The 26,435-nt window shown below is 46.4% G+C and overlaps 2 protein-coding genes across 18 annotated transcripts in view; both read left to right on the top strand.

The window, feature by feature from the left end:
- Synj1 (synaptojanin 1) overlaps positions 1-14,412 on the top strand; it is a 79,194-nt gene extending 64,782 nt beyond the window's left edge. For 4 of the 16 annotated variants that reach the window (XM_052741127.1, XM_052741128.1, XM_052741123.1 and 1 more), the window contains 10 exons: positions 201-410; positions 1,353-1,487; positions 2,097-2,135; positions 3,432-3,479; positions 4,644-4,682; positions 4,842-4,912; positions 7,051-7,159; positions 7,377-7,594; positions 10,036-10,059; positions 11,538-14,412. In XM_052741127.1, the coding sequence (XP_052597087.1) occupies positions 201-410; positions 1,353-1,487; positions 2,097-2,135; positions 3,432-3,479; positions 4,644-4,682; positions 4,842-4,912; positions 7,051-7,159; positions 7,377-7,594; positions 10,036-10,056 (890 nt within the window). In that variant the 3' untranslated portion in view covers positions 10,057-10,059; positions 11,538-14,412. The remainder of the gene's footprint in view (positions 1-200; positions 411-1,352; positions 1,488-2,096; positions 2,136-3,431; positions 3,480-4,643; positions 4,683-4,841; positions 4,913-7,050; positions 7,160-7,376; positions 7,595-10,035; positions 10,060-11,537) is intronic. The other 12 variants (XM_052741137.1, XM_052741138.1, XM_052741136.1 and 9 more) reach the window with 7 other exon arrangements.
- A 1,289-nt stretch (positions 14,413-15,701) lies between these two features.
- On the top strand, positions 15,702-26,057 carry Cfap298 (cilia and flagella associated protein 298). 2 transcript variants are annotated; one of them, XM_052741141.1, is made up of 7 exons: positions 15,702-16,020; positions 19,838-20,005; positions 21,421-21,488; positions 24,280-24,438; positions 24,581-24,712; positions 25,308-25,403; positions 25,792-26,057. In XM_052741141.1, the coding sequence occupies exons 1-7, from the start codon at positions 15,882-15,884 to the stop codon at positions 25,900-25,902; spliced, it is 873 nt and encodes a 290-aa protein (XP_052597101.1). In that variant the 5' UTR covers positions 15,702-15,881; the 3' UTR covers positions 25,903-26,057. The 2 variants fall into 2 exon arrangements, with proteins under 2 accessions (XP_052597101.1, XP_052597100.1); XM_052741140.1 differs by lacking the exon at positions 15,702-16,020 and adding an exon at positions 16,102-16,905.
- Positions 26,058-26,435: the final 378 nt, after the last annotated feature.

The following is a 26,435-nucleotide window of genomic DNA, read 5'->3' as shown; positions in this document are numbered from 1 at the left end:
CCAGCCCTCAGGTAAGTGGAGATGAGACCTGATAGGAGAAACTGGGTCTGTATTGGGTGAAGAAGCTTGAGGTGGGAGACTTCTGGTTAAGGCAGCAGTTCTTAACCTGTGGGTCGCGACGACTTTGTGTCTTTTAGCCCTGGAAAGCCTAACATGCACAGTTAAAATGATGGTGTCTGTGGTGGCCTTGCTCTTGTTAGGTGATGTCGATGACTACAGTGCTGAAGTAGAGGAGCTTCTTCCTCAGCATCTGCAGCCATCCTCAAGTTCTGGCCTTGGCACTTCTCCAAGCTCTTCACCCCGGACCAGCCCCTGCCAGTCACCTACAGTGCCAGAGTACTCTGCACCGTCTCTTCCCGTCAGACCCAGCCGAGCACCATCCAGAACTCCAGGGCCCCCGAGCTCACAGAGTGTGTACTCCCCTAAGTGCTTGTGTGACTGTCCAGCCAGTTGTTAGAACTTAGGAGAACCGTTGTGTCCTAGTCACTTTGTGTTGCTGTAATAAAACACTGACCAAAGCAGCTTGGGGGATGAAGGGTGTATTTGGCTTCCAGGTTCATTAAGGAAGCCAGGACAGGAGCTCAAGGCAGGAACCTGGAGGCAGGAGCTGATGCAGAGGCCATGGAGGAAGACTGCTTCCTGGCTTGCTCCCCATGGCTAGCTCAGCCTGCTTTCCTATTTCACCTGGACCACCTGCCCAAGGATAGCACCGCCCACGATGGGCTGGGCCTTCCCACATCAATCATTAATCCAGGAAATTGGCCCTCAGGCCTGTCTGATGGAGGAAGTTCCTCAGTTGAGTGTCCTTCTTCCCCAGTGACTCTAATGGGCATCAAGGTGACAAAACTAACCAGTAACCATTGTGTAGCTTGTTAGCCCGGGCATTGAGTGCCCTGTAGACAGGAGGTGAGTTTCCCGACCGTAACTCTTGGGGGAGCGGACTCTCATCACTGCGGCCACTAAAGGAGAATTTGCCCCGATCCTATTGATGTGGTTCGGATTGTCTGTGTTTTATAACTTGGGATTTTCTAGTCTGTGTAAGAGTGCTTGACTAGTTGGGTTCCTCCTCCCCTTCTTTGCTGGCCAGCAGATTGTATATGACTAAATTCTAACAGTAAATTCTGTCCCTTAATCAGCAAGTCAGCGTTAGTACCTCTGTCAGATGAGAGGTCCGCACAGGGTAGCATCCTGGTGCCCATGGTTCCAGAAGGTAGTTCCATGGTGGACACTGAAAATGTGTTGTACTCTTTCTTCAGGGCACAGAATTTGTAGAGGAGAGAGAATTGGAGCATTATCATTACCTATGTACTTTCCTTCCCACTAGCCCCTGATCTTACCTACTCACTTTTTAGGTTCTCCAGTTGACACTCAGCCAGCGGCCCAGAAGGATTCTCCCCAGACCTTAGAGCCTAAGAGGCCACCCCCTCCCCGCCCAGTTGCTCCTCCAGCACGTCCTGCCCCACCACAGAGACCACCTCCACCTTCAGGTAACCAATACTCTTGGGATGTCTGCTTAACTTCAAATTCTCCTCCTCCTTGTTTTAAAAGCATTGTGCATGTTTTCATGCTGCGAGACTCTGGATTTTGTTTGTGTTTGTATGATTGTTATTATTACTTAAGCTTTTCAAAAAGGACCAAGGAGCAACTGGACGACGTGTCTATCAAGCAGATTTCTTGAGCCTAGTCAGGCTGCCTCTTTGCCTGTGCACAGGGGGGGCTTGTTTGGGTCTTGATAATTTGATGAACTTGGCCATGTATGTTGTTCTTGGGTAAAACTGTGTTTAATTTTTTAAATTTCTCATCTGTAGCTTTATAAAGACAATTAACATTTATTAACTTTTAGAAATTTTATTTTAGAACTGAAGAGCATACATGTTTTTAATATGTTTTACATGCATCTTTAAATGTTCTCCTAGCTAAATACAATGATCACTTCCTGTGAGCATATGCATTGAATAATTGCTTTGTATAATGTCTAGGTATTTACATAATCATACATGATATGTGCTATCATGACTATTGGAGCAGGTCTTGATATTCAACTCTTTATTTAATGTCATTTCCTTCCTGCTGCCTAATTTCTTATGAACTATAAGGGGCTAGGAGTCCTGCACCTGCTAGAAAAGAATTTGGAGGTAACCATTTACATTTGCTATCCTGTGTGAATGCTGGTTTATTATGTTTTGGAGTTTGAACTCTCTAAGTCAGAAATAGTTTAGATCTGTTTGGTAAGCATCAGAATGAATGACATTTATACTCCGTGTTATAAAGTTCCAAACTTTATATATTCCTGTTAACATACTAGATATTAGTTCGATCTGTGAGTAGAACTAATAAATTATACCTTACTTTGCATTTTGAATAATTCATCAAATTCTTGCCTCATTTGTTTGTGTAAAACTATGATTTTTCTTATTTTCAGTGAGGGAATTTTTATTCAGTATTGGATGCTTTTATTTAAAAAGTAATTTATTTAGTTAACATGAAAATGGTAGGGCTGGGAATGTACCAAGTGTGCTTAACTGACATGTGCAAGCCATGGATTCAATCCCCAGGGCTTACACACACGAAGGAGAAATTGGCAGCTCATTCCGAAGGGTTTAGTGCTGATTGCATTTCATCTAAATCTCAAGAAAAGACGGAGATTATACCAATTCTTCAAAGAGCTTGAGCAGCTCCAGTGTTAAGGTTCCGAAAGCCCCTGTCATACAGAGTTGATGTGGCCAGCTCACACTGCTTCTGTGAAGGTTTTGGTGACTTCATAACAAGAATGGCTACGTGATCTGAACAGTGTAGCTTCTATGAAACATTAGGGTTTTTTCAGTTCAAAAATGGTTTATTTACTTTTAGGGTGAATTCTACTTTACTAGGAGACCAATCTGTAGAAAATAAATTTTGAAATGAACTTGTGGAAACTTGTATCATATTAGCAAACCAGTAGCTTATTTAGACATCTGTTTCCATTTTAAAATACCTTTCTTCATAATTCCTTTACAACCTATCTTATTCTGCGACCAGAAATCCTCTAAAACAGTAAGCTAAGAGAATACATCAGAAACTAACTTCTAAGAGATATTGTCTTTTTGTAGAACTTAAAGATGGAATGAAAGTTATGATTATTTTCCTTTTGACTACCAAATAATGTATTAGTAATCTGGATATAAGAAATGAGATGATCATAAGGTTTTGCATTAGACTTTTTTGGGTTCCTTACTGCTGGTAGTTTCAGATATGAAAAGGAAGCTGTGCCCTGCTTCTGTTCTTAGATTTGAGGAAAAGAAGGAGTCAATTTTGAGCTAAAGTCACTTTGATAACTTCCAAGAGATTTAAAGCAATAAAAGACCCTTCATGCAAGAATAATTTCATGCCTGCCTTTCATCCTGTGCTCTGGGCTCTGAACAATATATAGCTTTTGTTCTTTTTCTAAAAAGGTGTTGGAGCCCCTCCCAGTCCTGGGGTAGCTAGGAGAGAGATGGAAGGTAACAAGACTTTTGCATTCTAGATATGGTTCTTGTTCTAAGTGTCAGCCCTCCAGTGTTTCATGGCTTACTAAATCCTACAAAGTAGACACCACCTCTCTTTGTCCTTATAAACACCTTGTGTTTTTCTCTTTTCCTTCTGTGTTGTATGTATAGTTCCCAATAGCTGTCCATTTAATGTCTTATTCCTGGGGTTCCTGTGTTGTTCATACCTAGTCCTGTGTACTCGGACTATGAAGTTACTGTTGAAAGAAGAATGCCTTCATTTTCTTTTCTTGAATAAGTCACATGTTTATCAATGCTCTTGATTACCCTGAAGATTTATAGATTGGTAGCCATAAGGTCTAGTATTTTATAGATTTTTTTTAAATAAAAGATGTTTCTAAATATTTTGGTATTGGGCTAGATATGCTTGAAAGACCACTAAAACTAGGGCCATTTGTTAAGACTACAACTATTTATGGACTGCTGTGTAATATAACCATTATACTCAAATTTCTTCTCAAAATGGAAAGTCTAAGATAATGCTTGATAAGTCTTTTACTCTTTCTGTCCCCCAGAGTAATTTTCACGTCATCCTTAGACTACCTTCCTGAGTTTGAGCCACATTGTAACACTGCATATGAATGTGTCTGTACTTGTCTTCTGTCTTGATCCTGATGGTCTATTGTAGATTCCCAAAACCTCACGCTAAGATGACTTACCCACAGTCAGGCCTGCACTATGACATATTGTAGCACTGCATATGAATGTGTCTGTACTTGTCTTCTGTCTTGATCCTGATGGTCTATTGTAGATTCCCAAGACCTCACGCTAAGATGACTTACCCACAGTCAGGCCTGTACTATGACAGGCAAAGCTGTTAGGAACTGGCTCAGGAGCCATTTGTCTGCTGAGCTGTAAGGAGCAGCTGACCAGGGCTTCAAGGTTCATGGACAGAGGTCTATGAAGATGTCACCTTAGTGTGACTGACTCCCTTTGTCTCCCATGTGGGTCTCTCTAATACTCACTCCAGTTTCTGTCTTTACACAAAGCTAAGTGCTTGTTCTGTTGCTGTCTCGTGCCTTTGTCTCTGCTGGCAATGGACAGGGCATCCAGGTGATGCCGTGCACTGTTGTTTGATTGTTTGCTTATGGTTGATGCTTTTTCCTTTCTGCTTCCAAGCACCCAAAAGCCCGGGAACAACACGGAAAGATAATATAGGTAAAAACACTTGCATGTTGTTAATTCCCCTTAAAACTGGACCATGCGATAGACACTTGGAATAGAAGTATATGGTTTCTTATTTGTTTCTACTTTTTAAAAAAAAACAAAAAAACTTTCTTTCTTATACTTAAATACACAATGTGATGTCTGTTTCAGGGCGTAATCAGCCTTCACCTCAAGCAGGCCTTGCAGGCCCAGGACCTGCTGGATATGCTGCAGCCAGACCGGTAGGTAACACCTGGCCCGGGAGTTAAGAGGTATTTGTTCTGAGTTCCAGTTTGCAGCTAATCTGTTTGTTACCTTGGAGAGAATCAGGAGAAACCACCCAGGCTCAGTTCCTCAACGCTAAAATAAGGAAACTGATACTCTCCAAGCTATATCTCAACTCTAACCTTTCTCACATACCTCCAAATGAGTACACTAGCTTATCTGGATAAAAATAATGTACTTAATTATGGTCACTAAATAAACATCTTAGCATCTCTTAAAATATGAAGAAGTAATGTATTTGGATAGCTGTTTAGCATGTAACCTATTTAATCGAGGGAAATACAGAGTTATCCTTCCAGCCAGGTACGGTGGCATACAACTTTAATCTCAGCACTAAGGATACAGGAGCAAGTGGATCTCTGTGAGATCGAGGCCAGCATGGTCCACATAGTAAGTTCTAGAATAGTCAGGACTATGTAGAGAGACCCTCTCTCAAAAAAAAAAATATTTTTTTTAAAGAAGGACTTTAATTAGCATAAAATTATAATAGAATACTTAAACTGGTTCTAAAGTTATTAAAAATAGAAAGACAAATGACTTACAAGATTTTTACCATACTTTATAAATCTATGGCTTTGTTTGTTTAACATACGTCCTGTTCTATCCATACAGCTTCTATTATTCACTCAGATGAAATTCCTCTGAGCTCTAACAGTTATTCAGAAAGGAAAAGATAGGGCCATAGGGATGCTCAGCGGGCAGAGTGCTTGCCATGCAAGCCTGGTGGTCTGAGCTGGCCACATGTAGCCCATGGAATGGTGAGGAGGAGTTTCCTGTGATGCCACACATGGGCCGTGGCATGAACGCCTGCACACACACACACACACACACACACACACACACACACACACACACACACAGACACACACAAATAGTAAAGAAAACCATAATTGCAGTATAGCCTAGAACTACCACTATGCCTAAATCTGGGGAACCCAAGCTACTACTTGTCACGAAAACAGAAATTGCCTGTCTTTGTAACCATCTCCTTAACAAACTGAAGGCCATTTCTATGTATAATTCTACTCTTTCAACTGTCTGTAGAAGATACCTCAAGATAGCTGTTACTCTAGTCCACAAGAAGGGAAGTTTGCCAGATACTGACTACTACCACATTCCCCACGGCACCTTGATTATGTAGGGATAGGGGAGGGAGGTCAGGATTTCTGTGAGGCCTCGTGTCTTTTATCTACTACCCCAGCATTTAGGTGGCTGAGGCAAGGAAATTGTTATGGTGAGCCCAAGTCCACCCTGATCTACGTAGTGAGTTCCAGAGTAGCCTGGGACCACAGTGGTAGACCTTAGCTCAAAACACCCAAACCAAAAAAATAAAATAAAATATAACTTTGGCTTTAAATAAGTATTATGGGGTTAGACCCTTCAACAAACATACAAGAATAGAAAATACTTTTCAGCAGTGTGTCTTCTGGCTTATTTAGTTAGGCATTTAATAATGTTATTTCATGTTTTAACACACTAGGGAGGGCTGGAGAGACAGCTCAGTGGTTGAGAGCACTGGCTGCTCTTCCAGAGTACCCAGGTTCAGTTCCCAGCACCCACAGCAGCTCACAGTAGTCTCAAACTCTAGGTCCAGGGGACCTGCCCCCCCACAGATACAAATGCAGGCGAAATGTCAGTGCACGTCCACTAAAAGGAGGAGAGGCTGGTTCTGAGGCCTTTAGGAGGGAAGGTTTGTCTCCGTCACTTGTGCTTCCAGAGCCCTCCTCTCTTCAGGGAGTCAGCCCTGCTCCCAGTCAGGTCCCTTGCCCTGCGTGCAGCCAGCCAGGCCCACATTTATATCCTACTGCCATCTCTGTATGCATGTCTTTACCTTAATTTAGAGTATAGATGACAAAATCACATAAAAGTTGTTTAGAAGGTTAAATAAAAATGCCTAGATCATACAAGTGCCTGGTATACAGTTCACCGTCAAAGATAAAAAGGATTATATCACTGTCTTAGCGACAGACAGACAATTAAAATGGTGAAGTGGGGAATTATACCCAAGAGTCAATGAGACGTGAAAGCATGTATTTTTTCACAGAATCTAACTGTTGAAGATAAGTTAATGTCACTAGTATGTTCCCATCTCTAGACAATTCCAGCACGTGCTGGAGTGATCAGCGCCCCTCAGAGCCTGGCTCGGGCATCTGCTGGAAGGCTGACTCCTGAAAGCCAGAGCAAGCCCCCAGAGGCATCGAAAGGTAGGCGTGCGGGAACACACTCCGCTCTTGGCTCCTTCTTTTACTCTTTCTCTTCTTTCCCACCTTGCATAAGATCTAACCTACTCAGATGGGGGTCTTCTCCCTTGTGCCCCTGGAAAAGAGGGGCAATAACTAGCCTACCGTTGGACATTTCCCTAAAGAAAGAGGAGCCATGGCTTTTAGAGCACAGCTAACGTGGAAATCCTTGGTGCTCCAGGTCCAGCTGTCCTTCCAGAACCACTGAAGCCTCAGACTGCTTTTCCTCTGCAGCCTTCGCTGCCCTCCCCTGTTCCAAAGATGCAGGAGCCTCTCGTCCCCACGGCCGCACCCATGCCTCCCTCTGGCCCCCAGCCCAATCTGGAAGCCCCACCACAGCCCCCACCTCGGAGCAGGTCATCTCATAGCTTGCCTGCAGACTCCTCACCACAGCTACAAGTAAGTGTCACTGCTGAACGAAAGTGTCTCCGATGCATGTGCTTTATCATAAGCCTGGAGTACACTTACCTTAATGACCAGAGGTTAAGAGTAAATTTGACCCGAAATTGGATTTTTGCCACTTGAAAGTAGTAGCACCTTGACATGACTTTCATATCATTTGGTTCCTTAAGTGACTCACATGCTATTGGCTGTTTGAGAATTTTAAGGATTTGTTTGTTTGTTCATATGTATTGCTTAAATAAAAAAATCTCAGAGAACATCAGGAGTGCTTCGGAGGTAATCCCAGGTTAGGAGGCAGAGGACCACAAGTTCAAGGCTAGCCTGGTCTACAAAGTGAGCTCCAGGCTAACCAGGGCTACACAGTCAAAGAGTTCTCAGATACAAGAGCAAGGTTCTTTAGGAAAGTCCAAGTGGTTCCTCATTTGTAGCTTTTTAAATACATGTTTGCTCTAGGCATTTAATTAGTTATATGAACAATAGTAATATCGTCCTCTTTACAGCTAAGCTGATAAGTTAGTTTTGGAGGGAGACCAATCAAGATCAGCTCAGTGTTTAGACATTAACATGGCGGTCAGTTTCCTGCAGACAGAGTGATTCTTCACTGCCTCCTGATGTAAGCAGGAGTTCTTCCCTGTGTTGAGCGGGCACTGGGTCCCCGAGGTCCCCGAAGTTGCTGTCATTACAGGAGTAGCTCACACGAGAACAACAGATGACCATGTCCTTTCACTGGTGTCTCGCAGAAATGGCTCCATGGCCCTGACCCGAAGTCATGGGCATTCCTGTTGTCCACATCGGCAGCTCTGCCACGTGTAGATATTTCTTTATACTGTGATTGCTATTTATGTTAAGTGTTCTGTATTTACATTCTGGGTTAGTTTTGTTGTATGCACGTAAGTAAAGTTGACAAAATTAGTACATTTTGCTGGATCACCATATACAAATTCTTTACTTGAAAATGCCTCGAAGCCAAAGCAATATGTGAAGTTTTAGAAGCCCTAGTCTGAAATACTGAATTTGCAGTAGCCGTGAACATTTTATGATAATAACTTGCGTTTGTCTCACAGACAGACAAGTCCTAGGTGTATTGACCTAGTTAGCAGAGCTTTTCTAACACAGAGCTCTGTTGAAAAGCAGATAACTAAAGTAGCTAAGACTCGAAATAGTCATTAGCAATTGGTACTTGCTAGGCTGGTGCTTACATTTCTGAAAGCTAAAGAAAGCAATAGAAAAATAAAGTGATAAATACTAAAAGTTACTCTGTTTTTTAGGTTAAAGTGGAGGTGCTGAAGATATTTAATAGAAACTCTTCAGAGAATAAATATCTACATTCTTTTTGCCCTTCCTCCAACTTTAAAGATTTATTTTATTTTTGTACTGTCTACTATTATTTAAAAAATTAGTTGGAAGGCAGAAATCTTTGAAACTAGCAATTTGAATACTGTCACACAGTTTTAAAGCATCCATTTCGGAGTAGAGGCACCTTAACCCCACCCACTTTGTACTATCTGTATCCAAGGTCCATTTCATACTGATGACAGTGCCTTGGACCTTTAACAGAACCCTGTTCTTACCCTCCTGTCCAGTGCCAGAACTGATGTACATGACTCCAGAGTCATCAAGATGTGACAACTCAGGTTACAGAGCATCGTGCTAATGGATGTCAGTGTCAGGACACTGGCCTCACATGCACATCCCCGGGTCATCCAAACGTTTGTGATTTAAGTTACAGAGCTTCATGCTAATGCTGTATGTCAGTGTCAGGAGTCTGGCCTCACATGCACATCCCCGGGTCATCCCCAGCACTGGGGGAAACGAGGAGGAGGGGTAAGGGAGGTGAGAGATTCAAGGAGGGTAATACATTTAGAATGGTACCTCTGAATTGCCAGATTTTGTTCACTGCTTACATATTTCACTGTTTACAAATAAGCTTCAGTGTTAGAAGGTCCAATGTCTTAATAACACCACATTTTTAAAAATACAGCCAGATTATTGAAAGATTGTGATTTCAGTTTTAAACAGCAAAAACTGGTTTCTTACCTTGTTGCACCTTCCAACTAATAAACAATAGGGAATGAATTTTCTAAATCCTTTTGAAAATTTGAGCAACATAGAGCAAGGCTGGGTCCTGACGTCCTGTTAGATGACTCTTCGGCTGTATTCTGCAGAGTGGTATTGTATACAGTTTCTCTAGTAAGGAGACCCCCAGGGTCTGAAATAGTAAAAACAAAACTCGAACTGGCTAGTAGACACTGTTAAAGCTTACATCCTAAGGTTGCAAAGGGACCAGGACTGTGTTTGAACTGACAGAATCACTTGTAAGTGCTGCTCTTGAGCCCACATGGGACCTAGAGCTTTCTAAGGACTGGCTGGTTGGGGCTGCGGCTGGTCTGAAACTGTCCTAACTTTTTCCTCTGATGTCTGTGTTCCTTTTCTCAAAGCAGGAGCAACCATCAGGGTAACAGGTACCTGAGTGTTTATCACCTCCATGTGCTGTCCACCCGTCTCCCCAGCGCTGCATGTATGAGGCTTGCGCTTCATACATCCAAAGTTCCACCATGTTTAAATCCACTCGTCCACATTAATACATTCTATTACCATACCGTAAACTCATACCTGCCTTTTCTTTTTCTTAGCATTTTGGATTTTTAGGAACCATTTTAGTTCTTGCTAATGCCTTACCATTTTTTTTGCTTTATTTTCTATGCAAATTAACAAAACTAAAAAGTATAATTTCAGAAAGGCAAACAGTTTTATATGAAAGCCTGTTTGGCTAACCCACTTTGGTTCTTGGTTTTAACAATGGCATAATTACATAAATGCAAAATCCAATTGTTTTTTCCGTAGATTTCTTTTGGAAGTCTTTTTTCAGATAATTTTAGAAGCCAGATTCTTTTTGGTAAGAAAGAGTTGGTAATTTAGATTAAAATGATAATATTTTAAAAGCCCTTCCAACACCTTTCTCTGTATCACACCTCTGATGTCATCACAAATTCCCAAATCCTGCTTAGATCAAAGTTAATTCTAATGTGGTGGATGGTGGTGTGGGTCTCACTGTAATTTCCAGACTGATTTCATCAGAACCCCGCTCAGTCCATGGCTGGGCTCCACCAACCAGCTTCGTGGTGAACAAAGGGGTTTAGGAGGGAGTGCAGTGTTTATGGCCGTGAAGTTAACTCTGAGCAATCCTCCCTTGGCTCTCAGCTCACAGCCAGGGCACTCAGGGCACAGCTTCTTTTTGATTTTAGAGTTTTTAGAATTGGTGTTTATAGAAAATGGAGTCCCCCCGCCCCCCCCCCCACACACACTTTAAATAATCCTTGCTTTTATCTGTCTTACTTGATAAGGAAGGACCATTAAGGAAAGGTGTATTATTTAGTGAGTCTACAAAGGCCAGCTATCATTCAAAAGCAAAGAACCTTTGAAAATTCATTTTTCCAAGCAGAGAAAGGAAAAGACTCCATCTATAATTCTTGAATTTATGAATGTGTTCATATATTAGCTTTTATTCATAAAATTGAATTTCTGTAGGGAATTTCAATGAAAATATAACCGCATAGATGGGTGTTGGAAGTTTATTATGCATATTTACCAGATACTCTTAGCATATAAGTTTAAGTTTGTGTTAAAATTTAAATGAACAAACTCATCATGTTGTATAATTCTTTCTTACCATTTCAAAAAATTGAATGAAAGAAATTATTCCATCACATTTCTTTGAGATTTAAAACATGGATTTAATAAAAGGATTTATTTAGTTATGAATTCTTTAAGAACATGATTTTACCTATTTCACTCTATTTATTAAACCACCGAAGTAAAAACCTATAGTTACTTTTTAGTTTCTAAATTTGTATAGTTGCTCAAGAAAAGGAGAAATAATAAAAATAAGAGAAGGAAATATTAATAAATAAATAAAAATTCACTGTTCATTCTTTTCTAGGTAAAAACAAACGGAGTTTCTGGTGTCAAACAAGAACCAGCGCTGAAGAGCGACCCATTTGAAGCTCTCTCCCTCAGTCTGCTTGCTGTATCCAAGGCTCAGCTGTCTGCTCAGATGTCACCTGCTCTAACCCCAGACCCAAAGGTGTTGGTCCAGTTGCCTTCCGCATCGCAAAGTAGTGTTAACTCTCTGAGTTCTGTAAGTTGCATGCCAGCCATGCCTCCAGCTCCCGCTCGGAGCAAGTCACAGGGAAGTATGGGGAGTTCTGTAAACCCGTTTCCCAGCCTGCCCAGCTGGAACCCTTTTACAGACAGGACTGCTACCCCTGGAAACCCATTTAGAGCGCAGTCACAAGAATCAGAGGCAACTTCTTGGCTGTCCAAAGAAGAGCCCGTTCCTAGTAATCCTTTCCCTCCCCTCGTGCCTCTCAGTCATGACACGAGCAAGCCGTCCAGTTCAGCTGATGGTTTTGAGGACAGTTTTGACCTGCAGAGCCAGAGCACAGTGAAAACAAGCAATCCCAAAGGGTGGGTAACCTTTGAAGACGACGACGACGATGACTTTCCCACAACAGGAAAGTCAAAGTCAGTTTGTTCAGACACGCTGGGGAACGCTCCAGCTTCGTTTCATGACGACTGGAATAAAGGGGCAAGTGCTTCTTCCTGTGTGCTGCCAGCCAGAAGACCGCCACCTCCTCCGGTGCCCCTGCTCCCGCCCAGCACGAGCTCATCCCCTGCAGGACCGTGCACAACCCAGGCATCTAAGGCGTCTCCCACACTGGACTTCACAGAGAGATAGTTAGGATGGCAAGGGAGTTTGTGCGGTTTGCTTTGGCTGTTTGTTTCTGTTTTGTTGGGGTAGAGTCGAGAGAATGGGGCATTAGTTACTCATTATGTGCAATAAGTAATCATTAAGTGCACTGATAGCTGTATCAAATAGCACTAGAGGATATGGACAAAGCTGGAGTTTATGTATATTGGAAATAACAAAGACATCCTCTTATTAGCTGGAGTTCTGGTCTTTCTCTTCAGATGAACAGGAGAGAGAGCAGAAGCCATTTTAAAAAGTGCTTAAAACTACTTTAAAAAATAGTCCTTACTGAGAAATTCACATAAAAGTCACATAAAGCCAACACAACTGTAGCTGACATTACTGCCAGCCCACTGTGCTGGTGACAATTGGTATTTATGGATATTTACCAAAGAGCTTCCAGAGTTACAGTGCAACAGTTCTGAAGGCATGCCTTTAGCAAAAAGGTCTATGTGTGTCTACATCATATGCATATGTTTGTATGCACACAGATTTACATATTCATAAAACTTAAGTCTTGAGATACAATTCAGGTCAAATTTTACCTAGCAATTCTGACAATGTCTTTTTCGGTATCTCATTATCAAAAAGATGGCTGCCACCCGGATGTGCTTTAGATACTTTCACTAATTTTAAATCCCAGAGTAGAACAACCGCTTTACAGAACTGCCATTTCCTATTGTTGTACTCCCCAGCCCTTCAGATTCACCCTCATCACCTTCCTCCCCTGTACCTCTAGTACGCCTTTCTCTGGGGGGTTACAGTTGACAGGACAGGCACTCAGAACAGCAGACACACACCACCGAGTTTAGTGCGGAATAGTAGAGCTAACATGCTCTCCCTTTCCCTTCCCTACCTTTCTATTGGCCGCTTTGCCCTGGAGCTTTGCTTTCTGCAGGGAAAGCTGCTGTTGAGTGCTCTGAATTGGGAACATATCCCATGTGTGTTCTCTCCCATGTTAGAGGCCATAACACATCTATGATGCTGCTTTAAGGTTTTAGAGGCTATACCTCAAATTTCTGTGGATTCTGTCTCCTGCACTGCCCGTATGCAACCGATCTTGCTTTTATTTTGTGAAGAAGTACACGGAATTTTTACAAAAAAACAAAAAACAAAAAAAACCATAGTATTTTGGTATCATTAAGTAAGCCAGTTGAAAACTCCCTAAGGTGTTGTTTGGTAGTTGTCAGTTGAAGTTAAAATCATCCTTAGCCATTAAGACTTAATGTTCTTTTTTATATAAAAAAAGTTACATACACCTAAGTTCCTACGTCCACATGAACCTTTAAAGATGTGTATTGTGATAACTAGAAACAGTTTATGGCTGCCATCACCTCCATGTAAAAGCACAGCAGACTTCGTTGCACTTCTCACGTAGAGTGATCTGTTAGGACAGAGCACCTTCGCAAATGCTCAGTGTTATCAAAATACTGTATTTATAGAAGTAATCCTCTGCTGCAGCCAGAAGTTGCTGTAAGCAATAACTCCCATGAGTTTTATATTGTGCTTGTTGGGAGTTCTGATCATTTCAACAGTAGTGGCTTTTAAACTGCAGTGTTCCTATAGCAGTGTGCTTCCAAATGTGAATTAACCTGTTGAGATTGTGGCAGTAACAGCTCTGTGACCAGTGTGTATGGTATCCACTCCCATTAGCAAGCTAACCCATCGGTAGGGAACAGAAGCAGTGTGTCCTGGGTATAAACCACTGTACAGTTCTATAGAGCAGCGGCTCAGCCTTGTCAGGTCTGGCACACTGCTGAAAACGCACAAGGGAAGTTAAAGTTTGCTACAAAAAAAAAACAAAACCCTAGACATTGTGTGTGAATATTTACCAGCTCTGGGCAGAGCAGAGCAGAAAATAGACACTAAGAATCTCTGTGACTGTCTGTTCTCTATAGTAGGTTGCTGTTTATATGTATGTAAGAGTTTTATTGCTTATGTGGCATACAATATTTATAACTATATACTTTATAGAAGTACAGTATTAAAGTCAGTGGTATACATTCTGTATATATCCTGTGAAATGTGCTGTCATATGAAATAAATATATATGTCTTTACCACCAGCTGGCTTCTTTACTCAAAAGGGAAGATTTTCTTCTCAGCGATTTCTTTTGTATTTCACATATACAAATTTCATGACATTTGGAGAAAATAAGTTAGCCCTTCCTTCCTTCCTTCCTTCTCTCTCTCTCTCTCTCTCTCTCTCTCTCTCTCTCTCTCTCTCTCTCTCTCTCTCTCTTTTGTGTGTATACATAATACATGCATGAATAAGAGGTAGTTTATTCTGGAGTCAAATTTGAATGACCATGGCAGATTCAGGTTACCCAAATTCCATGTTCTACCGTGGAAAACAGTTTCATGAAGTTTTATAGCTCTATAGAACAAAGTCATAAGGCATGGCAAATTTGAAATACATTGATGGATACATCAGAAAAGCAGCTACAGAATGATGGGGTAAGTTTTTCTGTAGGCATCAGATGATATTTGATGACATTTTAAACTTTTGGTTAATGGAAGCTTAGTTTATGGATTTCGAAGGTTTTAGGAATGTTAGTTCTGACCCAGAGGAGGGCAACAGATAGCTGTTCCAGGGGCTAAGGCTAGCAGAGACGGGTACTTAGCCTCTGGACCTGTACAGTCCAACGTCACCACATCGCTGCAGTATAATCAGTGACGGAGGCAGCCTCTTTTCCACTGACAAGTAAATAATATAAAGCACCAACACACACACACACACACACACACACACACACACACACACACACACACACAGAACCCACCATTTAGCCAAACTATGAGTTTGGAATCATTTCAAGGCTACATAGCACAGCTACCCTGGTTCATTCTCTCTATTCCTCTACCTGAATTTCCTCTGTCCGTTTGTTTTTGCTTCCTCTTTGTCACACTTAGAGGAATCCTCTACTGTGTCTGAACGCCCTGAAGAAGAGCGCTGCGCCTGCTTGCCCTTTGCGAGATTGTGGGGACGCACAGCAGCAGAGCTCGCCACTGTGACTTCCCCAGACCTGAAGCAGAAGGCATTTCCGGAGGCGATCAGTGCCTGTGCGGGAACGAGTCTGGGCTTGGGGGCGACTGTGTTCCTGTGGTGGCCACCATCTCACTCATTCTCAAGCGGGGAGTCGCCATGCTCCGCCACCTCATCTCCGAACCCCTGGACAGTCCGCACACTCTGTAGCAGCCTGGTTTGGGTTTCGGTTGCCCGGACAACAGCTACTTCCGGTGGCGGCGTACCGGATCGCGTCGCAGCCTTCCCATCGCCGGTTCCGGGCGGGCCCTGGAGGACAGGCAAGCTCAGTGTTTGACCGTTGCTCCTGGCAACAGCCACTTCCGCGAGCGTGCGCTGTCCTTCTCCTCACCCGGCGGACGCGTGAGTCCTAGTTCCGGGGTTCCGCGGTTCCGCCACGGAGCAGCAGTTAGTCTCCCGGCTGTGCGGGTCAGGCCGACCTCTCGGGCCTGCGGGCCTCGTGTTCCTTGCCTGCCGCCCCGACGCCTCGGCGGGGCCTTCGGCGCAGCCATGGTGGTGCTGCACGTGAAGAGAGGCGACGAGAGCCAGTTCTTGCTGCAGGCGCCCGGGAGCACCGAGCTGGAGGAGCTCACGGCTCAGGTGACCCGCGTCTACAACGGGCGGCTGAAGGTGCAGCGGCTCTGCACAGGTACTGGAGGACGGGGCATGCAGTGAGGAGGGCTCGGGGTTGTGGGTTTGGGAAGATGTGCAGTAGCCTGGAGGGTGGGGAAGGAGCATCAGGGTTGACCCGGGATGAAAGACCCAACAACTGGAAAAATCCAGGCAAGTCTGGTACCCCCGACTCAGAAGTGGGCAGCGGGGAAGCCAAGTGCAGCCGAGCTAGGATTTGACCATCCAGGAAGTGCGAACTATCTGGGCCGAACGGCAGTGGGAGGAGCCGAAAGACCCAGCGGGACCCTGGAAGGTTGCAAGGGTGGAGTGGTAGCCACGGGGAGGGGGTGTACAAGTGAATACCCTGTTTGAGGATTTCGGAGCTCGAGTCCTGGCTTTGAGACCGCCCATCAAAAGTGGGAGACACTGGGAGAGCCTCGGTGGTGTTGTCTGTCTCCTAGGAAACACGTTATATTTGCATCATAGAGAACGCCTTAAGACCTGTTATATTTTTCCCTAATTAAACTTAACTGCTTTCATTACAGGCTCCATATTAGATGACATTTTAAAAGTAAAGCATTTAGGGAGAGAAAATTCCGGGTCTTCTTTAGCATTGTAAATTTAAAAAGTGTGGTGCAGAATGTAAGGGTTGTGTGGGTGAATTTAGAATCCACAGATGTACTCTACTCGGGCAGGTACCAGTGCTCTCTCTGCCTTAGGAAGATGGGGGTGAGTCACACCAGCCCCTCTCCCAAGTGCATAGTATGGAAATGGAAAGAGGCTGTAAACGTCCCATCCGCTTACACCATCTATCCTGTCGTATTGTATTGTTGCAGGTCACATCATGTCTTCCCCATATTACGGAAACACACAGTTCTTAGTGTCTTCCTTAAGGAAGGGAAGGAAGAAAGGAGAAAGGAAGGTGGGCAGTATAGCAAGGTTAAAGTGTGTGTGTGTGTGTGTGTGTGTGTGTGTGTGTGTGTGTTGGTGTAGGTTTATATATGTGCTGGTGTAGGTTTGAACACGTATGAGATAGGAAAAATATAAAACCATGATTTGAATAGTAAACATGAGGTGAATTCTCTCACTTTGGAGGGATAGTTGCTGTCTTAGGCACTTTAAATGTTCAGTATCTTTCAAAGTTCAAAGCTCTTTACAATGTCTGTCTCATACCTGGGTTCCTGTAAAATCAAAGAACAAGTAACTACTTTCTTATTCCAAGGGAGAAGAACTAGAACTCAGTAACATTCAAGTCAAAGCAAAACCAAAGTCCAGCACCGGAGAGCTCAGTGACAGACGTTTGGGACTCAGGCTCTTGTAGGCTCCACTCTGCTCTGCCATCCCGAGCACACAGAGCTCGTCTCACAGGCTGAGGCTGCTCCACCCCCCAGCTGCTGCTGTCCTTCGTTGTCTTCCCAGGGTACTGACATTTCCAAAATGCTGGGATAGCCACAGGCTTCACCTTCACCAATGGCACCATCTGCCCCCTGACCTCCCTCCAGGGTCTCTGACCCTGCCACGTGATGCCAAGCTTCAGCCTCTCGCCATGATCCCTTCAATCCTGTGTAGCTAGAGTTTTCCTGCCTGGCCCACAGTCAGGACAAATCTCTCTCACCTGCCAGTCCCACAGCCGCTCAGACCCAACCAAGTAAACACAGAGACTTATATTGGTTTCAAACTGTATGGCCGTGGCAGGCTTCTTGCTAACTGTTCTTATAGCTTAAATTAATCCAGTTCCATAAATCTATACCTTGCCACATGGCTCATGGCTTACCGGCATCTTCACATGCTGTTTCTCATCATGGCAGCTGGCAGTGTCTCTCTGACTCAGCCTTCCACTTCCCAGCTTTATTCTCCTTCTTGTCCCGCCTACACTTCCTGCCTAGCCAATGGCCAATCAGTGTTTTATTTATTGACCAATCAGCAACACATTTGCCATACAGAACATCCCACAGCAATCCTGGGGTTCCCTGAGCCTGAAGCTGCACCTTAACCAATAGCCTTTTCATGACCCCTTCCTATCCTCACAAACCAGTACCGTGTGGGAGGTGCTTATGCACTGCTAAGGTTGGCTGCAAGCATGAAATGCAGCTTTGGCACCCTTTGGACCACGGCTTCTGTCTGCCGACCCTGAGGAAGCGTTTCCCAGAAGAGCATTTTGCCTCGAGGATGTTGGTATCTTCTTATCCACAGCTGATTATCTCTCAGCTCCAGCAAAGGTTTCGCTCCAGCAAAGTGGTTCTGGTCTCTTGTTAATCACAGCTCATTTCTCAGCTCCGGCTGATCAGAACCACGATTCTTAATACAGAATATCATGGGAATGCCCCAGGGAGAGTCTTTGTTCCCTCTGAACCTTCTCAAGCCAGGCCTCCATCCTCCGTGTTGCTCTCACCACTCTTAGCTTCAGGCTCCCACAACAGCCCATTAAGCTCTGAGCACTCACTGCCTTTCCCAGCACAAAGTTCCAAACACTAACACAGCTGTCCCCAGAACAACATGGCTAAGCCTGTTGTGATACTCCAGGATCCTGATACCAGGTTCTGTCTTTGGTAGCTTTGATAGCTGTGGGGAAAAAAGAGCTTGGGGAGGAAAGGGCTTATTTTTTTTTTTAAAGGTTTAGTCCATGAAGGGCAATCAGAGCAGGAACTCAAGGCAGGAACCTGGAGGCAGGAACTGAAGCAGAGACCATGGAGGAAGACTGCTTCACTTAGACTTTTTTTTATGCCACTTGGGACCATCTGCCCATGGGTGGCACCACCTGAAGTGTACTGGGCCCTCCCACATCAATCAAACATTGTCCTGCAGCTTGCCTGTAGGCGGTCTGATAGAGGCATTTTCTCAGCTGAGGCTCCCTCTTCCTAGACGTATGTAGGTTTGTGCCAAGTTAACAAACACCAACCAGGACAATTGCCTTAAATCCTTCCCAGTGAGTTATCTAAATTGTTTATGAAGTGTTTGTGTCAAGTTTTATGAGGGTGTGTGTGTGTGTGTGTGTGTGTACATGAGTAACTTGGTTGTTGTGTGACCTTGGTTGTTTTTATTTGTTTGTTTGGTTGTTGTTTTGTTTTGTTTTTTGAGACAGGATCTCTCATTGGCCTGTAGCAAAGCTGGCTGTGTAGCAACCCCCGGCAATGCCCAGGTCTCTACCTACCCCTACAGCCCCACCCCCAGTACACAGGTTTTACGTGCTTCTTTTACGTGGATTCTGGGGCCCAGCTTGGCGCCTCATCCTACACAGCGAGCATTTTACCAAGTGAGCCTCCGTGTAAGGTTCCCATAAGATGACAGCCAGGTGCTCTCAGCAAGCCCAGATCAATAGCGCTGTAAATCAGGACGGTGAGGAAAAGGACGGTGAGGAGGTTTAAGCAGCTGTCATGTCTTTCCCACAAGGTTACGTTAAATGGAGTCATCTGAGATTCTCCCTGGAAAATGAATGGTAAAGCTGTGTGGATAGGCTGTGTGGAAGGGCCGTGTGGATGGGCTGTGGATAGGCTGTGTGGATGGACCTTGTAAATAGGCTGTGTGGATGGGCTGTGTGGATGGGCTGTGCGGATGGACCTTGTGGATAGGCTGTGTGGCTAGACGTGGTTTTTAAATGAGCATTAATCTCGTAACTCCTGAGCACAGAGCCTTGGAGCACAGACTCCGGGGGATCTGAAGCTCGCTGTGCTCCTGCTGACCGAGGGTGACTGGGTGACTTTGTCTGGGATGAAGAAAGCTCTGACACACGGCTCGTGGTGTATGTTCAGATAGTGAGCTGGAGAGCAGACCTGAGACCCAGGAGCAGGCACTCCTTTGGAGACTAGGTGTGAGTGATCACAATGCAGGGGTGTCTGCCCTCCCCTGTTTTCCAGAGGTGGAGGAGCTAGCAGCGCACGGCGTGTTTCTGCCCCCCAATATGCAAGGGCTGACTGACGAGCAGATTCAGGAGCTGAAGTTGAAGGATGAGTGGGGCGAGAAGTGTGTGCCCAGTGGGGGTTCTGTGTTCCAGAAGGACGACATCGGCCGGAGGAATGGACAAGGTAGTTGGCTTTTCTCTTCTGTCTTTGCGCATGAAGGCCGTTCTTTGAGAGGTTTGGGCCAGTGGATGGGCCCTGCCGGTAAGAGTGTTTGCACGGAAACCTGATCTCCAGATTCCACGATGAAGGAGAGAACCAGCTCCACGCAGTCCTCATATGCACCTGGCCCACACAAGCACGCCCACACTCACATCATATAAAAAATATTTTAATGTAATTTCCTCATTTCTTTGCGGACTGAGAAAACACTGCACTGTGAAACTCCTGTGCTAAAACCCAGGCTGAGTCAAGCGGAGGATCTCTCCTCTAGAGGCCTGGTGGCTCCTACTGAACTGCCTCCTTCGTGGGGTAGACAGGCCATGCAAATTTGCCATTTCTGTAGGTCAGAAATGGATGAGTACTGTACCATTCTCCCTAAGTTTGGGGACTCTGTCTCCACTGTGCTTAGCTTTAAGCTTGGGAGTTATGGTTTGGTGTCGTGTGCCACATTTGGGCAGTTGTCAGGTAAAATAAAGTTGTGTGGGTCAAGCGGGCACACGTGTGTAATCCTAGCACTCAGGAGCGTAAGGCAAGAAGATTGGGGCCTCCAGGTCGGCCTGGTGTAGCTTGAGTTTTCCTGCCTGGCCCACAGTCAGGACAAATCTCTCTCACCTGCCAGTCCCACAGCAGCTCAGACCCGACCAAGTAAACACAGAGACTTATATTGGTTACAAACTGTATTGCCGTGGCAGGCTTCTTGCTAACTGTTCTTACAGCTTAAATTAATCCATTTCCACTAATCTACACCTTGCCACATGGCTCGTGGCTTACCGGCATCTTCACATGCTGTTTCTCATCATGGTGGCGGCTGGCAGTGTCTCTCTGACTCAGCCTTCCACTTCCCAGCTTTATTCTCCTCCTTGTCACGCCTATACTTCCTGCCTGGCCAATGGCCAATCAGTGATTTATTTATTGACCAATCAGCAACACATTTGCCATATAGAACATCCCACAGCAGCCTGGGTACATAGAGACACCCTGACCCAGAACAGATGTGCGCATGCGTACCTACATTAAGTTTTATTGCCATTCCACTCACTGGCCGCCCATGTCCGCTTTTGAGCCACGGAGACAGGGTTGAGTCACAGCTTTGTAGCCTGAGAGGCCTGAAGTTCTTTTGCTTCGTTTGCTGGCGCTGTCCTCTCAGTGACTTCTGGCCTGGTTTTTGTCGCCTTCAGCAAACTGCCGAAAAGCCACTGCAGACCTTTCCCCTTGCTTGGGATCTCTACCTAGCTCCCCACATCTCCGTATGTCCCTCTTGCCTAATCCGGATCCTCATGCTCGCCTCTCCTGGCCCGGACAGGAGAGTTCGAGAACATTCGGGATTTTTACAAAGGCTGTGTGCTTGACATCTGTCTCCTGTCCTTTTTTTCTAATAGCTCCAAATGAGAAGATGAAGCAGGTTTTAAAGAAGACGGTAGAAGAAGCCAAAGCCACGGTATCTAAGGTCAGCTTCTGGGACGGACAGATGGTTGGACAGACGCTCCTCTGTCTGTGAAGCGGGCACTCCTGAGGATGGGTTCACATCTCATGCCCCTGCTCTCTGCTCCCTACCTTTCTGTTGCTCCTTTGTTTCTGGTTTTTTCTTTTCTTTCTGGGCCTTCCAGTGGCAAAGGAAATCAGCATATTTGAGGAGGGCTCTGGCTTCCCTTTTCATGATGATGACAGTTTCCCAAAGTCCTACTGAGCAAGCAGAGGTTTCTATTGTCTTGCGTGGATGTAGGCTCCCCGTGTACTGGCCATTCCTTGTGTTCTGAAGAACTCAGAAAGCTAACTAAGCAGGGGAAGTTGTAATGTCGCCCGTAGATGCAGGATTGGTAGAGGCGTTTCCTGTAAAGCAGTGTTTTCTGTAATCGGCTTCAGCCTTTATACAAAACCTCCTTCACAGAAGAAAAACAACACCATTGAGGGGCCGATATGCACCCCTGGAGGAAGAGAACTGGGGGCTGGAGAGCTAGCTCGGTGGATAAAGGTGCTTGCTGCTAAGCCTGGGGACCTGAGTTCGAGAGACCGGAGTTTGACTTCAGGACCCACGCGGGTAGTAAGAGAGAGCTGACTCCCACAGTTGTCCTCTTACCCCCCCCCCCACGTGTGTCACACACACACACACACACACACACACACACACACACACACCAAATTAATGGAAGAAATCTTGGGTGTTTCACTCGTCCTGTTTATCCACACGGGCAGCAGTCGCTGCCCCCCACACCTCCGTAGTCACCCCACACGTCCGTCTAAACACCCCCAAGCTCTTAGCTAAGCTTTTTCTATTTTAATTCATCGTGTTTCTGAGACTTTTCCTGTGTAGCCTTGGCCAGCCTAATACTCAACTATGTAGCCCAAACGGACCGTGAACTCATGGCAGTCCTCCTGCCTCAGCTTCCTCAGTGCTGGGATTACGGGCGTGCCCCTCTGTGCCCCCTGCCCAGTCCCAGGAGCCCCCCGAAAGCTGCCTGTTGTGTGCCAGGCTCCTGAAACTTAGTCTGTCGTCGTTTTCGAGATGCTTCTGACCGAAGAGCCTCGAAAAGAGAGATGAGCCCCGGCCTCAGAGCCTGTCTTAGCGGAGTCCTCTCCTCAGCACTCTCCTTTCCCACATGGCACCGACACCCTTTGCAGGCGCCCCTCAGAGCACGGTCCTCTACCCCAGTTTGGAAACTCGGGTTCTGGAACTGATTTTTACCCCGCTGCCCTCACCCTTCTCTGCGTTCTCTACCTCAGGATGAGCGTCCCTGTAGGTTCCTGGTCACAGAACCAGCGTCTCAGTTACACGGTTGTGTAGACCTGTGTCATCCTGTGTCACCTCAGCCCTTCCCTCTCTGTCACCCGATGCCTGCATCTGGCCCTGTACCTTCTGCTCCAAGCTCCCTCCTCTCCTTCCCGCACCCTGCCTCCTCTCCCTCCCACACCCTGCCTCCTCTCCCTCCCGCACCCTGCCTCCTCTCCCTCCCACACCCTGCCTCCTCTCCCTCCCACACCCTGCCTCCTCTCCCTCCCACACCCTGCCTCCTCTCCTTCCCGCACCCTGCCTCCTCTCCCTCCCGCACCCTGCCTCCTCTCCCTCCCGCACCCTGCCTCCTCTCCCTCCCGCACCTTCCTCCTCTCCCTCCCACACCTGCCTCCTCTCCCTCCCACACCTGCCTCCTCTCCCTCCCACACCCTGCCTCCTCTCCCTCCCACACCCTGCCTCCCATGTATCTTGAACCCTCCTCAGTGGCCGTTTACACTGCAGTACCAGCAGGAAATCACCCGCTCAGTTCAGTTCGAACCCCAGCACCCGGTTAGCCAGGACCCCATGAGTTAGGGGCCACAGCCCTTCAACACTCCGTTCAGATCCCCCAACTAAAGACCACGGCCACCAAGACGACTTCGAAGCCAGCTTCAAGTGGGGTCCCCAGGCTGTCCACGCTTCTGTCCCACTTGGCCTCTAATGTGAGGCTTCTTGTGCCCTCCTCAGATTTATTTGACTAACTCAGAACTCACTGAGCACACGAGTCCTGATTGCAGCTCATGATGAACTCAGAACAGCTCAGTAACTGGAAAAGGTGTGAACCAATGCGAAAGGAGGGAGCAGGGCTCCAGGGCCATCCTTGGGGAACCCATGGGAGTCACTGGGTTCAACACCAGGCAGTTTCACTTGAAGCCTTAGGGTATTGATGAGGGTCTTGTTAGATCGGCACTATGGGCCACCTGACTGGACTCAGTCTGTAGCTGCTCCGCCCTCCCTGGAGGTTGCAGGTAAAAGTGAGGCTGGCGCCCAGCCTTTAATTGTGTGTTGGTCTTTCTGGCACGGCCAGCCCTTTTCTAGAACAATCTTAGTCTAGAAAGTTGCTATAACGAGGTACCTATGACTGGGTACTTGATAAAGAGGTTTAGAGGCCAGAAGTCTAAGGTCAGGTGATCCTGTCTGTTTGGCCTGTGTAAAGGTCCCCCTTCCACTCCCACCTGCCCAGGGCTGTGCCTGAGGCAGCCTGCTCCATCTCTGCCTCTTCATCCCCTCCTCCCAACGATGCCGCTGGGTGTGGGTCTGCCCTGAGCACTGCAGACCTCTCTGATGTCACTCACTGTCTGCTTCTGGCCTGGGCCATGGTGTCCTCAGCTCAGCCCCGAAGTGGACAGCAGTCACCTGGGCAGTGGCAGCTCTCTGGTTCCTTCTGTGGCTGAGCTGGCAGGACCTCTGAGGGTCTTCTATGGGAACCTGCCGGGTATTTATTGACTTTTGCCTGGTCCGCTTCCAGAAACAAGTGGAAGCTGGAGTCTTTGTTACCATGGAGATGGTGAAAGATGCCCTGGACCAGCTTCGAGGTGCAGTGATGATCGTCTATCCCATGGGGCTGCCACCGTACGATCCCATCCGGATGGAATTTGAGAATAAAGAAGATCTGTCAGGAACTCAGGTGTGCATGGAGCCGTGGGGAGAGCAGGGTGCTGGAACCCGTCCTCTGCCTGAAGGGCCTCCAGCCAGGCTGCAGGTGCTGGGTGCAGTGCCGGTGACTTTCCTCTTCATGCCTGTTCCTGTGGTTGTGCGATTGACCCCAGGCAGCACTGGACGTCATTCAGGAGTCGGAGGCACAGCTGTGGTGGGCCGCCAAGGAGCTGAGACGAACGAAGAAGCTTTCCGACTACGTGGGGAAAAATGAGAAAACCAAAATCATCGTCAAGATTCAGCAGGTGAGCATGCGCCTCTGCTTCGCAAGTCAGTGTGGTGTGTTCACCTTCCTGAGGATAAAGTTTTGCAGGAAATCTAACCCATTCTTAAACCTGTGCATACTTCTAGCCCTGCTGGCCCCAATTCAAAGTAGAAATTTCCTTTTTCTATTATTTTCAACCTAAAAAGCAGGTCTACATGCAAAAATGTTCCTACTAATGAAGAATTCAGCCAAGAGAGATTCTAGGTCTTTTCAAGCTGCTGGTGTCCTGTGCTGGAAAGGGCGGGAGGTGTGGGGCGCCATCCACCTGAGGTGCGTCAGTCTTAGGCACTCCTAAACCATTCCTGTGTAATTTTGGGAACAAGGCCTGTAGACTTCTGTCTCCCCAAGTGTGGCTCTGAGCATCCTCCCGTCCTCCCTGGGCTCACAGTGGAGTCCTTGGGGATGGCCATGTTAGAGGTGGCGTCCACTACAAGTCCTGAGCCCTGGCAATGCTGGTGCCCATGGCCCCACTGTGGCTTATCAGCCCTGCTGTCTTCTTCACTGCTGGCAGGGAGAGTTATAACATTCTGCAGGAGTGTCTCAGTCCCCGGTTTACTCTGATTTTGCCTTTTCAGAGGGGCCAGGGTGCACCAGCCCGGGAGCCGATTATCAGCAGTGAGGAGCAGAAGCAACTGATGCTGTACTACCATAGAAGACAGGAGGAGCTCAAGGTAGCCGTTGGGTAGTCAGCGGGACAGCAGAGCCGGGGGACGGCAGAGCTGGGGGACGGCAGAGCCAGACAGCAGAGCCGGGGGGACAGGACGGCAGAGCCGGGGGACGGGACAGCAGAGCTGGGGGACCGCAGAGCCGGGGGACAGCAGAGCCGGGGGACAGCAGAGCCAGGGCTGCAGCCTGCATCCCATGCCTTAACCATGGGTGGGGTCCTGTGGGAACCACACAATGTTAGGGATGGGCTTTCCGGGCTCTCTGAGACTGTAGCCAACTTTAAACCCTGGAGGGTCCTGCTGGCGTTGGGAGGTGGGCGCAGGGAATCTTCCCTCAGTCTCCATGAGCCGCTTTCCTGAAATGCTGTCCTGAGTAAAGCGTGTTTGTTTCCAGAAACTGGAAGAAAATGACGATGACTCCTGTTTAAACTCTCCATGGGCTGATAACACTGCGTTGAAAAGACATTTTCATGGGGTAAAAGACATAAAGTGGAGACCCAGATAATGAGGCCCTCAGAGCCACCAGCCCCCTTCCCTGGGAAAATAATTAGAATGCTATAAAAGACATGGACGTTTCTGTTTCCCAATTTCCTTTAGTTTGGATTTTTGAAATAAGTCATTCATCGTTTAGAACTTAATAAATATATACTCAAAAGAAAATGTGTCAATTATTCTCAGTTTAGGACAATTGTGTCACATCTGAGGATTTTCTCTGGTGGCGTCCCAAAGGTTCATAGGTGTACGTGCAGCCGTATCCTTTTTAGTCCCCCTGTCTTGTGTCCTCATGTGTTGGAGAGGACCCCAGAGTTTCCTCTGCTTTCTCTGCAAGACGGATTCCGTAGCTGACTGGAACTTGACCGCGGTGGCCACTAGAGGGCGCCAGCTGCAGGCTTCTCTGAGATCAGTGGGGATGGAGTCGGCTTTAAGGCACTAGGGCAGCAGCTTTCCACCTGTGGATCTCGACTTGGGGGTCACATATCAGATATTCTGCATATCAGGTATTTACATTACAATTCATAACAGTAGCAAAATTACCAA

This window comes from Peromyscus californicus, unplaced genomic scaffold (assembly GCF_007827085.1).
Source record: "Peromyscus californicus insignis strain IS unplaced genomic scaffold, ASM782708v3 Scaffold_16__1_contigs__length_79575227, whole genome shotgun sequence".
NCBI classification, from domain to species: Eukaryota; Metazoa; Chordata; class Mammalia; order Rodentia; family Cricetidae; genus Peromyscus; species Peromyscus californicus.
Note: the sequence above shows the minus strand (reverse complement) of the source record. Positions and strands in the feature narration are given on the sequence as shown.

Bases quoted from the DNA above. Each gene is read 5' to 3' on its own strand.
- Cfap298 (XM_052741140.1), top strand. From the start codon at position 16,707: ATGGGGGTGAGTCACACCAGCCCCTCTCCCAAGTGCATAGTATGGAAA. The intron at 21,489-24,279 runs GTCAGCTTCTGG...GTCCGCTTCCAG, and splicing joins CCAAAGCCACGGTATCTAAG to AAACAAGTGGAAGCTGGAGT. The intron at 24,439-24,580 runs GTGTGCATGGAG...GATTGACCCCAG, and splicing joins AAGATCTGTCAGGAACTCAG to GCAGCACTGGACGTCATTCA.